Here is a 15930-nt window from a genome sequence, read left to right on the forward strand (position 1 = left end):
TTTTATACTCTTCCACTACTCAGCACATTGAGACAGATGACTCCTGGGTTAGGTCTCTTGTCCGCTAGTTCACTGAATGACGCTGGAGTAATATCAGAAATGAATGTGAAGCATAGAGATGCGTGCTAATCTGACAAACTGAGCTATTTCTGAGGAATGGAGCTTATCACAGCATATTCAGGTTGGAAAGGCTGTAATTGTCAGTATTTCCAAGGAGTGCAGACCTGCACATTGAGCTCATGCTGCAGTGCACTTGTGCCCTTGTGTTCTCTGTGTCACCTTTTCTCATCATACAAGCATGATGCTGTACCTTGGGGCTGTCCAGCCGAGCAAGGTGGCTAAGGGCACGTTTCCTCTGCTTCCAGCTGTGCTGGTTAAAAAAGCTACAACCCCCGCCCCTCCCCCCCCTGCAAGTCACAGTATCTTCCGTGGCAGTGATGGTCCTCCTGACCCGTCAGAGCTCAGTGAGCTACTTGGACGACTGTTCCTTAGTCTGGTTCAGTTCACAGAGGTGAGATTATCCAAAATCCTTTAAATAATGTCTTTACCAACATAGTTCTTTCTGACTTGAATAACCTAGAGAGCATGCAGGACACCTAGCAAATGTGAGGGCTCTCACACAAAAATTATGGCAGGTCTCGCACAAAGGTGTGTGCGAGACCTGCCATAATTTTGGTTGACCACATAAGTTATTCTTCCTTCTCAAAGCCCTGCCATCCATTTTGGTTGTGCTGGAAGATAACCTGTCTTTGACTTTTGCAACCCTTAGCACTTCATCTGTCCATGTATTTTTTCACCTTCTCATTTGTGTTTTTTTTTTTTTTTTCCCATCTATTTAAACTGTAAACTTCTTGGAAGAAAGTATCTCTGTTTTCACAATGCCAAGCAAAACAAAGCCCTGATCTTGTTCAGGTCCTTCAGTTTCTGCTGAAATAATTAATGAGGTTTTGTGTGAGCTGTTACGGAGTGTCTAGAGACTCTTAGATTTGTCTTCACAGTTGCTGTGCTGCACCTTGGCCAAATTGTTGTTTGTAAAGCAATTTTTGTCCCTAATATAAAAGACACTGTACAAAATCAGTTCCTATTATCTTTCCATATAAATTTTCCATCTGTATTGTAAGTTTAGAATTGCTGACTATCTCCTTAAATACTTCCAGATAATAATGTTACATGTTCTTCCAGCTAATATAAATCATTACTTTTTATCAAGCAATGCTTGGTGGTGGTAGAAATAATATGATTTACTGGCCTCCAGCCAATCAGTTAATTACCTGCTAGTTACTTAAAGCACTTGGGGCTTTGGTTCGTTCCAGTGTAAGTTATTAACTTGCTGGTAAAGGATCAGTACCTCATAAATAGTTTCTCTAAATAACTTTACAATGCTGCTGAAGTGATAAGAATAAATATGTGAGGGAAAACTTTAAATTCCAGTTACATAAGGTGACTATTTTGATTTAAGATATCAAATATCAGCCCTGTATCCAGCATACAAGTGTCATAGTCTTGTTTTTAGGCACCTATTGGTCTTTAAAAGAATCTCAGTAGTTCACATGTACTGGACTGAATAAAGACTGACTTTTATTTTTTTTTTTTCTGTAATACTCAGTTTCTTTGGGTTTTGGTCATGTGCTTTTGAAACAATGCCAGCTGTAGTATTAGGCCAGGAATACTTTTTGGTAAGTTCGTTGAGATACTTTACAATAGTTAAGGCTCTGTCTGTCTTAAAGCAACTGAGATAGGTAACAGTCTTTTTTGTGTCTCATTTTCTATATCTCGTCCTTTTTTTTTTTCTCCACAGAAATCATAAGCCACTTATTTGTTTAAAATATGGGAGAATAGATTAAAAAAATCACTGTTCTCAGAAGGAAAGGGCTGTGGCTCTGTTTGGCTGGGGAAGCATCCTTTAGGCAGCTTATGTACCTGAAGTTAGAAAATAATTTTTCTGCAGACTTTGTACAGTTTGGGTTACAAAGAATGTCTCAACTGATAAATTGCTTTTGTAGCTCCAGGGGAGAGAAGAGATTTTGTAATTGGTAAGGTCCTAGGCCTTGCGTAGATCTATTATATCTGCTAAATAAAACGATGGGCAAGATAGCTAATTTAAGGACAGATATTACAGACTTTTTGCAAAGGACTGTTACAAAATTGTGTGAGCTGAACTCCCTGAGAGAACTTAGCAAATATGCCTAGGTGAAAGGAATTACATTAATCCAGTTTCAGTTGTAACCTCAAGTGAGAAAAGTTAAAAGCTTCCTGTCAAACACAGGAGAAAAAAAAAAAGAAAAAGAAAAAGAAAAAAAAAAAAAAAAAAGGATGTTCTTCATGTCTTGTGATGTTATATTCATCAGGATGGGTGAGGAACCTGGCAAGAGCCTGAAGCAGTGAATCACCATTGTAAATGGCTGGCCAGCTACCATCATTTAGAAATTATTTCAGCTAATAAGATTTGTCAAGATCAAATCTGTTTGACCTTGCCTTGTTAGTATGGGTTTGAATGATGACTGAAAGAAGTGCGAGAAGTAGGATGAGGAGACAGAACAGAGCACAGTCTGCACAAGGAGACAGAAAAGTAGTGCTTACAGTAGTGGGCATTGTAATTATATGGATAAGAGAGATAGGGGTCATGAGAGCAGGAGCAATGCTAGAAAAGATGCTAAGAAGTTTAATGCTAGTTCTCCAGCCCTACAGATTCTTACAGCCTGCAGGAAAGAAGCTGCTGTACCCAGAACTACCCATGTGATGAACTGGCAGCAGTTGTGCTGCTCTGCTCTTTTGTTTCTACCAAGAAGCCTCAGCCAAGGTTGCATTGTACTGGGTGGTGGTTATAACATAAAGAATATTCCCTGTGCTGGGAGTTCAGCAGAAAAATGAAAAAGAATGGCTTAAAGAGGAGAGTAGATACAGAGGTGCAGACATGAATTTTGTTGTCCAAATTTGTATAGTGTGGCTAAGTTGATTACTAAGCTAGGGAGAGAGGCCAGATTTCCCAATGAATGAGTGCCAAGAGGAAAAATGTAGGTTTGCATCACTGTCGAGAGACAATTCTAACTCAAGGAAAAAAAAAAAAAAAAAGAAAAGACAAAAACAGATTTAGCTGAAAATTGGATTCTCAGCAGCAGGAACTGCCTGAGCTGATTATTTATACCTTTTTTTTCCCAAAACTGTGGCAGGCTGTTCTTTTTCTTTGCCTCTCCTTGTTTTTCTGTTCCCCTCCACAAATACTCTGACTTTCAGTCCTCTCAAATTTACCATCCCGTCTCTCTTTGCTCACAGAACTGGAAGGAATTCTCTGCACTAGTGCAAAAGTGATAGCTTCTTTCATCCTGCACACTGAAGTTATCTAACTTGTGCGTCTCTGAACAGAACTGATAAAGACTGCTAAGACACAGTGGTCATTTTCAGTCTTCAATAGCTTGTCATATTTTAAAATTCTTGTGAAAGAGCTATGTGTTAGCTAAATGATTCCTAATAGGGGTGCTTATGAATAAAATATACCAAATTATATCTGATTTTACAATAATAGTGTTAGAATATTTTTTTTTCTGAAATCTAACTTAAGTCTAATAAAGGGATCAATCTATAACAGCACATCTGTGCTGGTTTAAGTCAATTGGAATTAGTGGCACATGCTCTTTGCAGTCCCCAGATTATGTATAAGCACTGGAAATGGTTGTGGTTTTGTTCCTTTCATACCAGGAATGTTCAAGATTTAATGCTCAGCCCTAGCTTTTACATCGGATGATTTATATCAGATGATTTGAGCAGTCTGTGGAGCAGTATAGGAACTATAGTGTTAGTACTTCTGTGTGATGGGGGGGAAGGGAACATGGATTAACTTGCCTGATCTCTTTTTTTTTTTTTTTTCTAGTTTTATAAAGTCACCATTATGGTTTTTGTACCTGGGTGAGAAGATTGTTAGGTTTAAGGTGCAAGTTCTAACTTGCTTAGAGAAGTATGTGTGCGATGATCCCTTTTCAGGTTTTGAATATTTGCCCCCCATTTAATTTAAAATGACTGAGTACTAGGTTAGGATAGATAAAAGCTATTTGGAGAGTGCAGTGGCATAGTCAGATGAAGAGTGGCATAAGTCTCCCAAAAACAGTTCAAATGTAAATTTAGAGAAAGAAGAGAATTAGTCAAGCATAGAAAGCTAAAAGCCATATGAAATTTGAAGTTTACTCCCTACTCTGCAATAGACACTGAGTTTACAAAAAAATTACAGCAAATGAGTAAACTGTTTGTGGTTTTTGTTTGTTTGGTTGGTTGTTTTTTGTTCAAATACCAATACATTGATGCTCTGTTTCTTCACTTGCAGCTGCACTCAGAGCTTGTGTTGATGGAGGTGCTAATCATCTATATCACATCACAGAAGGAAGCCAGGAAAGGTATGCTAACAATAATCATGATGTCATCTCTTCTAAATTAAAGTAAAATGTGGAGGAACGGGATCTGATCACTCCAGTTACTGAAGTAGCTGCCAGCTCTGCACATGATATTTTAACAAACTGTGGCCACACGGTAGAAGTGAACAAAACACCCAAGACCAATATGCATATGCACAACTCCTGAGAAAAAGCCAAATTAGTGTATTGTACTACAATTAATTTTCAATTATGAATGTTTTTTTCATACCCATAGGTTGGCTCATACTTAATTTAATAATTTTATCTTCTGCTCAGGTCTTCAGAAGGTGAGGCTTATTTGAAATGTTTGGTGTAAAGGATTGATTAGCTAGGAACACAAAGATCAGCTAGAACTGGATTCCAAAAAGTACTTCTTCCTTGAAAACTGTTGCAATTGTTCTATGCAAGGGCAGAAAAAGAGCGGAGCGCTGACATCCATCTCACTTTGCATGACAGCTAGCTGGGCAGCAGCTATGAGAGTCATGTTTTAGCAGGTAGTATAATGCATTCTCTCCTACATCTTTAATTACTTTTCCCAACTAAAAGTTTAAAAACACATAGGTAGCTTAAAATACCTTCTTTCCCTAAGCCCACTGTTTATAGCTTGTTTATAGCTCTGTTTTCAATCTGTCTTATTTTATGCCTCCATCAGAGCTAGGGCTTCACTGAAGCCTCTGGAAAAACTTGTGCTCTTAGCAAGGGATGACAAGAGGAATATCTGATATCTCTCACCAGGTACTGAAACAAACTATGTCCTCTTCATTCCTCTTCTGAGGCCTTAGAAACAATCTGCTTGCACTGTGACGTGAGTGGGTACTAAAATAGGATGTCTACTTTTTCTTTTTAGTTACTACTGATTTAGTGTCAGGACTTCATATACATTCAAAAGCAAGTACAGAGGTTGTGTATAAATGTATGTGCCAGGAGAGGATATAAATTTGAAAGAGGAATCATAGAAAGGCTTAAGTTGGAAGGGACCTTAAGGATCATCCAGTTCCAACCCCCCTGCCATGGGCAGGGATGCCACCCACTAGATCAGGTTGCGCAGGGCCTTGTCCAACCTGGTCTTGAACACCTCCAGGGATGGGGCATCCACAGTCTCTCTGGGCAACCTGTTTCAGTGCTTCACCACCCTCTGAGTGAAGAATTTCCTCCTAATCTCTAATCTAAATCTCCCCTCTTTTACTTTAAAACTATTCCCCCTTGTCCTATCATTATCTGCCTGCGCAAAAAGTTGCTCTCCACCTGTTTTATAAGCCCTCTTTAAGTACAGAATAGCCACAGTGAGGTCACCCTGGAGCCTTCTCTTCTCCAGGCTGAACATCCCCAGCTCTCCCAGCCTTTCTTCACAGGAGAGGTGCTCCAGCCCTCTGATCGTCTTCGTGGCCCTCCCCTGGAGCTGCTCTAACAGCTTCACATCCTTCTTTGTTGGGGGCCCCAGACCTGGATGCAGCACTCCAAGTGGGGCCTAATGAGGGCAGAGCAAAGGAGCACGATCACCTCGCTTGACCTGCTGGTCACTGTTCTGTTGATGCACCCCAGGATGCAGTTGGCCTCCTGGGCTGCAAGCACACACTGCTGGCTCGTGTCAGGCCTTTTCATCTACCAGAATTCCCAAGTCCCCTCTGTGGGGCTGCTCTCTGTGTGTTCTTCTCCCAGTCTGTCCTCATGTCTGGGATTGCCCTGACCCAGGTGCAGCACTTTGCACTTGGTCTTGTTGAACCTCATTATGTTCACATGGACTCACTTATCAAGCTAGTTCAGGTCCCTTCGGATGGCATTCCTTCCTTCTGCTGTACTGATTGCAGCACCCAGCTTGTGTGTCATCTGCAGACTGGCTGAGGGTGCACTCAATCCCATTTACTACATCTTTGATAAAGATATTAAACAGTGCTCGTACCAAAGTACATCCTTGAGGGACACTACTTGTCACATAGAACCATTGACCATCACTTTCTGGGTGCAACCGTCAAGCCAATTCCTTGCCCACTCAATGGTCCACCCATCAAGTCGATATCTCTCCAACTTGGAGATCAGGATGTCATGTGGGACTGTGTCAAAGGCCTTACAGAAATCCACGTAGATGATGTAGCTACAGGATATATATCATTCAAGATGATGTATCTTCCTGTCCTTCAAAACAAAGATGAAAATTCAAGAGGAAGACTGTAGTGTTCAAATGGAAGTTAACTTAAAATTGGTCACCCGTGAGAATTTTATTGTCTGAGATCTATGACTGCTAATACCCAGACTGAAAACTGTTGAGCACTACCAAATACTACGTGTATCCCTTACATAATCTTCTATTTCTCTTCTCCTAGTAGTTGCTTGCAGAGCCATGCACAGCTTAATCTTGAATACAAATGGAAATCTTTTTGACTTGCAGCACTTTGATAATGGTGATTCTTTCCAAGGAGACACAAAGGGAGAAAAGAAGCAACATTTTAGAGCTTTCATTTTAACTTCTCCTGTAACCCATTCATCTCTTCTGCACACCTTTATATTCATATTAAATAAATATAATTCAGGGGAAAATGGATTATTATACCTTGGCTGAATAGTTCTTTCAGTCTTACGTACTTGGCCCTTGGAGCATTTCTTTTCTCTATCTTTTTTCTTTTCTTCTTAATTGCTTTGGGTAGTAGGTATATTTTACCTTCAAAGTGATTCTTATGAAATAATAAAAAAAAAAGGACCTGCATAATTTTAATTTTTGTCTTTAAAGATATCATGCTGCTGGAAAGAATATTCATTTACTTCTATGAAGCATTTTCCCTACAATTCCCTGTCCAGTGTTATTAAATAACTGTCTGCTCAGACTCTACTGACATGTTAATCTTTTTTTTAATGCTGCCATAACCTTCTGTTTAAAATTCTATTTTATTCAAAGTCTTGATAGCTAATTGTATTGTATCAAAACCCAAAAAAAATGTAGTCCTTTAATTTTAGAGAGATTATTATATGCAAGAGATTTGAATAAAGAACTTGATTGATATTTTTGGCTTGATTCTCAGTGACACCTGAGATGTCTTTTTGCTGCTCTGGCAGTGTGAAGAATCTTTTAGAATCAGAAGAAATTATAATAACATTCTCGGAAAAGGACAGCTTGCATTTTGGGACTCTTATAGGGGTTTCTTCATTTGGAGGTAAGTGAAATTGTTGTTGGTATTTTGAAAGGTCCATTGCAAATTCCTAAAAAAAATATAGGTCTGGAAATGAACTCAAGAGATCTATCCATCTTTTTCCTTGCCTCAGGGTGAAAACAAACCTGACCATTCCATTTTTGACAAGTCTAGGTAGCCGATTCTTAAAAAATCTTTTACTGGGAATCCCTCCACCCCTATCCAGCTTCTAAAACAGACCCAGCTTGTTTGGTCTTCCCATATAGGTCACCATTTTATTGCTGTTCTTTGCCTCTCTTCAATTAGGACAATTAAGAGAGTCTGTATCTGTCTTAAAGTGTTGTAGCTGAAGCTGGACAAGAGGCTCCACAGGAGACATATCCAGTGGTGAACAGTTCTTTAACTTGCTTCTTGGGTCAAGTCAGCCTATGCTTTTGAATGAAAAGCAGTAAGTGCAGATTTAAAGACTCACTGCTTCCTGCCTCTGTGCTGTCATCTACTGGCAAGAAAAATGGTGAATAGGTTTCTGCACCATCCATCAGTATCTTGACTTGGTTCTGTGCTTGAGTGGTTCACCTCTTCCCATCAAGTGAAGGAAGTTCTCACATTTCTGCTCCACAGCTCTGCGTAGACTGGATTAGCAATGTGTTCATGAGATTAGATCTGTAGGTCATGAGATTAAAGTATATAAAACATTACACATCTTACTTTTTTTTTGGTGTGTGTGTGCGTGTCATTTCTATGATGTGTTTGTTTTACCTATAAATTCATGTGAAAAATAATCTGAATCCCAATTATTGGGGAGGGCAAGTGGCAGAGGAGTAATGAGATACCCTTCATTTTGGTAACTACTTATGAGGAGAAATCATGCTGTTTTTTCTCAGTGGTGTGTTAAAAAAACAAATTACCTTCTAGAGCAGAAGAGGCAGGAAGAGTGACCAAAAGGGCAGGAACCTTTTCCTTAGAGATACCTATCCATGGGCACTATCTGTGTCAGGGACAGAGGAATGGCAGAAGAGAAGAGACTGACTCCTGTGCTCTATTGCTTTATTATTATTATTATTATTATTTTCTCTCTTTCTACCTAATAGCCTTTCTAACCGTGAGAGTTTATTTTCCTTAGACTACTGTTTTTTCTTTGTTAACATCTGTTCCCACTTAGTAATAAGGATTACTGCTAAACTGTTCTTGATTGCTAAACATTTTCAGCTAATCAGAGTTAAAGGTGAGTTACTGATCTTTTACTCTGATTTTTTTTGCTCTGCCTTATTCTGTCTGCCTTTCCTGCCCTGTTGTGTATTTCTTTGAATCCCTATGAAGCACTGTTATCCACTTCAGAGTTAGGTCCCTGCTTATCTGTATCACACTACAGCAACTTCTTTCTCAACACTTTCTGATTAAATCTTAAGGCATCGATTAACCTCTGTGTCACTAGCTTTGGGGTATATGAAGGTGAAGATGCATCGAAAACTATCATCGCATTGGCACCTGTAAAAACGATCATTAGTACTTGTGTCTCAGATGCTGTTTTCCAGAGAGATGTCAAATCTGTTGTGTACTCAGGTTTTGCAACTTTAAGAGCTTTAGGTCAAAGCAGTGAGCAGTGGGCTCTATAAGAGAAAAGATGATCCTATCATAGGAATACTGGCTATCTGGTATTTGGTTTAGTATTGCAGTGTATCTTACTCTGCGACATGAGGTGGGGTGCCTGCAGTGGTTAAGGATATTACTTATGCTACAAATCCAGTTTCTTTCTGTGAAACGCATGAAGTATAAGAGTAGCAGTGAAGCTGAAATGATTGTGTATTATGATGTAGTATTATGATGTAGTGTTTCCTAAATATAAAACATACATGTGATGAACTTCACTGACGCATGGAAATCCAGTTGCTACTATATAATTCATCTCTGAACCAGACATGCAGCAAGGCAGCTCTAAGAAGCTCTACATGTGTATTTGAATGTTAAGAACAAACTTGGTTAAATATTTTAGTAAATATTTATAATTTTGTAAATATTTTGGTACATATTTTATATAATTGTATATAAATGTTTAGTATTATTATATAATATTATATGTAATTTTGTTAATATTGTCAAGCAAAAGAGAAACAGTGGGGCAGAATCTAGCAATGTCTATGAGTAAAATGAGATCCTTTGTCTTGTTTCCTGAATAACCTTCTACTCGTGGAAACGTGGGTCCCTAATAGGATCATAGAGTGAGAAATTCAGATATACTTCAATATGTTCCATATTGGATTAGAAATAGGGTACTTATGAAGGTAATTAGCCATTGATGTAGCTTAATGTAGGGTTGAGAGGAATTCTTTGCTTGAACTCTTCAGATTAAACTGGGTATTTTAAGCCATCTTATATTCAGGCAAAATTTAGGGCACTGATGCAGAAAACATTGGATGATGTTTTCTTTGTATGGAGTTATACTAGAAGAGTACAATGACCTTTTCTTGTCTTTAAAATCTATTCATTGTATGTTTTGGAGAGGATGTGAGATGTGATGTTTTTTCTTTAATAATGTTGATAAAAGGATATGTTTCTGTAATGTTTAAAAAAAAAAAAAAAAAAAGATAATATTGGCTTCTCCAAAACATCAGGGTCAAAACTATTTGAAATGGCTTTTCTGCTGTTGCTGGTGGTGAATAATTCTTTGAATTCAGGGATTACAGTCTAAAAGCCAAGAATGTTGAGAGCTGAAGTAGTGCTTTATTTGTCAAATGGCTTAAAGAAATCATTTACGTCAGACTTTTTTTTTGTGTGACCCAAAGACTGTAATGGTTTTTAAAGATCAAAATCAGGATCTTGAGTTTATCTTAATAGATGCATCAGAAGTGTCCAGAAAACCCTTCCCTATCTATAGTCTGCTCCTTTAGGATACACCTGACTTGGGGTCCATCTTTAAATCCTAGAAAACTACCAGCCAAGAAAGAAGAAAAAGATGAGTCCATTTGGAGTTGCATGATGTGTTTGTTTTAGGTAGTGCAGATCAGAAATTCTCAATATCAAGGTATATTAGAATCATATACCTTTTGACTTTTTTCATCTATATCTTCAATACAATTACTTTCACTCACAAGTTTATATTTTCAAATACATATTTATTCCAGTAGGCATGTGCTTTGTAGTTCGAAGTTTCCTAATTCAGAGTTTATTTTGGAAAAAAAAAAAAAAAAAAAAGAAAATCCTTTCAAGAGAGACATATAGATTTAGTCCTCAATTTAAGCTAAGATTAACTTCCTGTAATAGTAGGTATTTCTTGAAACTACTAGGGCAATAATATCACTAAGCTATGTAAGTATATCAAGCTTATTGGGTCTCTGAATCAAATGATCACAGAAATTATGAGAGGTGAAAATGACTGGTGCTTTTGAACAAGATTTACTGCTGGGTTCCTCTTGATATTAAACATCAGTATAAAGTCAGACCAGGAGTATGTATTCCCTGGAGTTATTGATTAAGTCATTATAGTTCTTTAATTCTGTTCACTTAGTCATGCAATACTATAAATGAAGAATCTGGGAGTTATGCAGACATAATTTAGATTCTGTTGAGAATTTTAGAAGGGGCAGAAGTACAGTGTTCTGCAGATCACACATTGGGGAGGTAAGTTTTGAAGGAGATACCGGTGGAAGCACCTGTAAAAGCTGTTTTAGCGTTAAGTTTGCTTGGAGTTGCTTGAAGATCTACAAAGACGGAGAAAGACCAGGTGTATGAGGAGCAGCTGAGGTCACTTGGTTTGCTCAGCCCCGAGCAGAGCAGGCTGAGGGGAGGCCTCATGGCGGCCTGCAGCTCCCTCACGAGGGGAGCGGAGGGGCAGGCGCTGAGCTCTGCTCTCTGGGGACAGCGACAGGACCCGAGGGAACGGCATGGAGCTGGGACAGGGGAGGGTCAGGCGGGGGGTTAGGGAAAGGTGCTGCACCCAGAGAGTGGTCGGGCACTGGGACAGGCTCCCCAGGGCAGTGGTCAGAGCACCGAGCCTGTTGGAGTTTAAGGAGCGTTTGGACAGTGCTTTCAGACATAGGATCTGATTTTGGGGTGATCCTGTGTGGAGCCAGGAGTTGGACTCAATGATCTTTGTGGGTCTCTTCTAACTGAGGGTATTCTATGATTCTAATTGTAGTTGCTATTATATTCCATAAGCCATAACAGAAACTGGACAAGGGCTTTTCCACCATCCCCTCAACATGAAAATCAATCAGCAGATTATTATCTGATTTAAAAAAAAAAAAAAAAAAGGCAACAAACAAACAAAAAAAAAACACCACCAACAACAAAAAGCCCAATGAAGTACTATAAATATTATCAGAATTTGGTTAAGAGAAAATTATTTATGTTGAATTTCTTATGTTTGCTATTCAAGATGGAATTTGTACACTAAATTAATATTTATAATTAATAATGAGGGGAGGTTGCACTGTTGTCTACTGTTGTGACTCCCAGAAGTTAGACCTTGCTAAGAAAAAAGGCTTAGTCTCATCATACTCTTACAGAAGCTATGAAACAGCTAGCTTTTTATCATTGAAGTATACATGTCACAGAAACATGCATGTGTTGTTTCTTTTATTTCCGGATTGTTATTTTTTTTGTTTCTGGAGACTGAAAGTTACAGCTTTAGGACAGGACATACAGTTTTTTTTACAAAATAACAAATGAAAACTAGGTAAACAACTAGGTAAAACATCGGAATGCCATTTCCAAAATGAATTCATTGAATTAACAAGTGTCAGAGGCAGGTGTACCAGGCTTTCTGCTGAATAAAAGTGAGAATACTGTCCACTGATTAAAAAAAAAAAAAAAAAAAAAAAAAAAAAAAACCACTGTGAATAAAGAGCTTTTTGTTACTGGTTTTCTCAGTGTTATCCAGTGAGTTACCAGATCATCTCTGATTCTCCGTTAGTCTTAAAATGAGGAAATGAACCCTTAAGAAGGGTTAAAATGCTGTCCTTGTTCACATAGTCTCATCAGAGTTTCTGAAATTCTTTGTCACAAGTTCAACCTATAAAGGGAATAAATATGATTCCTCCTCAAATCAGTATTTAATAAGGAATTTAATAAGGAGTAGTAGGTCCTAGTTGGAGCTGGACTTTACCCACGTTATCATTTCAGGTACCTACATGTTTTGGCATAAATGCACAGGTTTTCATTTTGATACCTCAAGGCATTCAAAAAATATGTTAGGATTCTGTTACTTTAGCCACATTGACAGACCTAACTGTGAGATTTTGCTTTTGTGAAGTGATCCTGATATACTTGATGGGAAGGACCAGAACACAAGTCTGAAGAGATGGAGTGACCAGCAAACACAAAACAGACAGAGTAACTTAGAAACCAGGTCTCCTGGCTGGCAGTGAGGTGCTCTGCCCATAAAACTGTGCTGTTCCAGTAAGAGCACATAAGCCAAGTTGTAATTGCCAACCAGTAAAATAAAGGGTCATGATTTGTCCAGAACAGTAATTCTGGAAAAAAAAATACGGAAAAAAACTGGCTGAGGAAAGGAGAATATAGGGACACCTTCAGTTAATCCCAGGTCTCTCAATCAGAAGGTTTGTCTTGCTTCAGCTTCTTCAAATAGCTGCATCTGGGCCTCTAGTGTACTGTAAGTAGAGGAATGTCATCGCCATCTGGGTGATTTCTGGCTTTATGACATGGTAAAAATCATTTATGGCCACCCTGATGCTGGAAGTTAGAACTTCATAGCGATAAAATATCTGTGCATTGAGTCACCACTGGAAAAATCAGCTCAGCAAAGAGTCCTGAGCTGGCCTAGGAGCACTCCTGCACTTTATAGTGTTTTGGTTCATTGTGCCTAAGGAGCAATTCTGAGGATCCAGGGAAAGTTGGCTCTGTGTGTAGTGCTAGGGTGAAATGTATGCCTGTGTTTCTTTTGGATCTCTAAATATCGATAGAAATGAAGTATTAGGCAGGCAAGGCTTAGTTTTATGGACCGATACTTTTTACAAGTGTTTCGGGGTGAAGCGAGAGTTCTACCTTGCTTGAAACAAAGCAAAAGTTGGAAGTTCTTATAAGTCATCTGGATCTTTGCAGCAATAGTACTCACCATCTAAAACTTAAAATATGAGCTTTATATTGAACATGGCAAGAGTGATCTTAAATTTGAAAGAAACTCTTTTAAGATTGAGAGGAAGGCCAAGAAGACAGATCTGTGTTCGGTCTGGGAGCACAGAAATACATACACTATAATTGCCTTAAAATGAATGTTAATAAATGACCTTGAAGTTGGCTGATATGTACTGTTGCCTTTCAGAGATTTAGGGAAGGGTTATCAGTGTTGCAGTACCTGTTAATTTTGTAGATTTTCACATAATGAAAATGGGAAGAGAGAGGGCATAGTCCCTTCCAGACGACTTCAAATTACCAAATAATACTTAAAGGGACTGAATACAAATAACACCCATAGATAATTATTCAGATTAGTTTTTGCTGTCTCTAAAATGTTCTTTCAGTAAACTTATTAGTGATTGTTGGAGTGTAAACATATTCTGGTTGTTTACTTCATGAGTTTCTTTCCAATTCTCTTTTTCCAGTAGGCTCCGCTCTCTTTTTATAAATATGTGAAAGCCTGAAGTTCTGACTTTTAACAATTTGCATTCAAATGGGCACCTTTATTCTGAGAACAAATGATTATACACTTCAAATCTGTTTAAATTTAGTGTTAGTGAAGCCAGTAGCTCGCAAAGGTGGTGGGGAGGGGAGGGGGGCAACTTTATGCTTTCTAGAATGTAATGAGAAATAAAACTTTAAAATACAAATCCATTTATCTTTAAACTATTTCCCCAGTTCCTCTGCTAAGATTTGTTTTTAAATCTAATTGTATTCCAAAAGAGCATTTCCATATTACAAATTGACTCTTTCAGCTTTTCATTTTAAAGTGTTCTGAGTCACAGCTGTTTTCACAGAAAATGCTATCAAGAACAAGAAACTATGCCCTCTTACTATGATCAAGGCTACTTATTAGCATTGATAAATGAGAATGAGAGCCTTATACTTAAATTCTCAAATTAACTATTTAGGGGAATGAGATATAAATAATGTCTCCTTTCTTGCCTAGTGGTTAAGAGTACCCCATGCCTGTTTTGAAGAGGACAAACCATGGAACAAAAACTGCAGAACCAGCTGTAAAGCTAACTGTATGAAGAGCTGAACAGCATTTGATCAGTTGGAGCGGGTATAGTTGCCAGGCAGCTCTACAGATTTCATAAATGAAAACACAGGGATTAATCCTTGGTACAAGTTAGAGCCTCAAGAGATCATAGAGCTAGTTTTTGGTGCTATTATAAATAATTTGCTCAATCAGGTGGATAATGTGTGCAGTGGTACCTCCAATGCTGCTTTTGGTTACATTCACATTTAGTGAAGCTCAAAAATCCTTCAACTCATAGTTCACATAAAAGCAGCGCTCCTAGGTGAGTGAACACACATCTGCAAGCCACATACTACCTCCTTTGTTTGGATATCAATCTAGGCTTTATTTTTGCAAAATGGGTTAAAAAATATATATATTCTAATCCCTTGATTTAGTTGAATTTAAAAATATAGATTATTTGCTGTCCCTATCTTCCATGCAGACTGCTTTTAAAATGTTTGGGGTAATGTCCCTGAAGAGCACAGTGAATGTCAATGGTAGAGAGTACAGAGAATTCTAAGTTTTGAGCAAGGGACAAAAGATCATTTGGGTAACAAGTGAAAATACAAGGGCAGTGATGTAAAAAGATATTCAAAAGGTTGTTGGAAATGGCATGAGCTATACGAAAGTATCTTGCAGACTAGCAATTCCAAATAATTTAGCAGAGTGATGTCTGATCATCTGGCAGTTAGGGATGTGGCAGGATGTGAAACTCATGAGGTTGACAGGATCGGAGGTTACAGAGAGTAACCTTCAAATAAATGGAGATGAATGAAGGTCCACTGGGGTTGTCTAATGATGCCTCTTTAGCTGTATGGGACATTCTGTATGAGCAAGTCTATCTGCAGACTGGTTTTGGTGTCACTGCAGACCTCTGGACTAATACTGGCACATCATTCAGCTCTAGCTCATTAGCCATTAGCCCATCTAAGAAACTAAGAGTGGGCAGAAATATGCACTGAAGGCATTAGGATGAATTCTGAAATCAGAGTTAGTTTGGTCAGAATATGCTGTATACCATACATAATGCTTCCAATTTTATTTATTTATTTATTTATTTATTTATTTATTTTGTAAGCACTATTGCAAATATAACCACCTCACAAACATGTTAGCACTGTAAAGGTACAGACAGAAGAGTGAACTTTAGACTCATAGAATCATCTATGCTGGAAAAGACCTTCAAGATCATCAGGCAATCAACCTGACCTACCAAGTCCCACCATTAAACCTTACCCCTTAGTGC

At 38.3% G+C, this 15930-nt stretch overlaps 1 protein-coding gene across 19 annotated transcripts in view; it reads left to right on the forward strand.

The window, feature by feature from the left end:
• TPK1 (thiamin pyrophosphokinase 1) overlaps positions 1–15930 on the forward strand; it is a 321922-nt gene that overhangs the window by 122467 nt on the left and 183525 nt on the right. For 6 of the 19 annotated variants that reach the window (XM_068674860.1, XM_068674858.1, XM_068674853.1 and 3 more), the window contains one exon: positions 4316–4385. The exons of 3 other annotated variants lie outside the window; for them this stretch is intronic. In XM_068674860.1, the coding sequence (XP_068530961.1) occupies positions 4316–4385 (70 nt within the window). Of the gene's footprint in view, positions 1–4315; positions 4386–7417; positions 7550–15930 lie in introns of those variants that run through there. 10 more of the 19 variants (XR_011094032.1, XM_068674848.1, XM_068674847.1 and 7 more) reach the window with 3 other exon arrangements.

This window comes from Anas acuta, chromosome 2, assembly GCF_963932015.1.
Source record: "Anas acuta chromosome 2, bAnaAcu1.1, whole genome shotgun sequence".
NCBI classification, from domain to species: domain Eukaryota; kingdom Metazoa; phylum Chordata; class Aves; order Anseriformes; family Anatidae; genus Anas; species Anas acuta.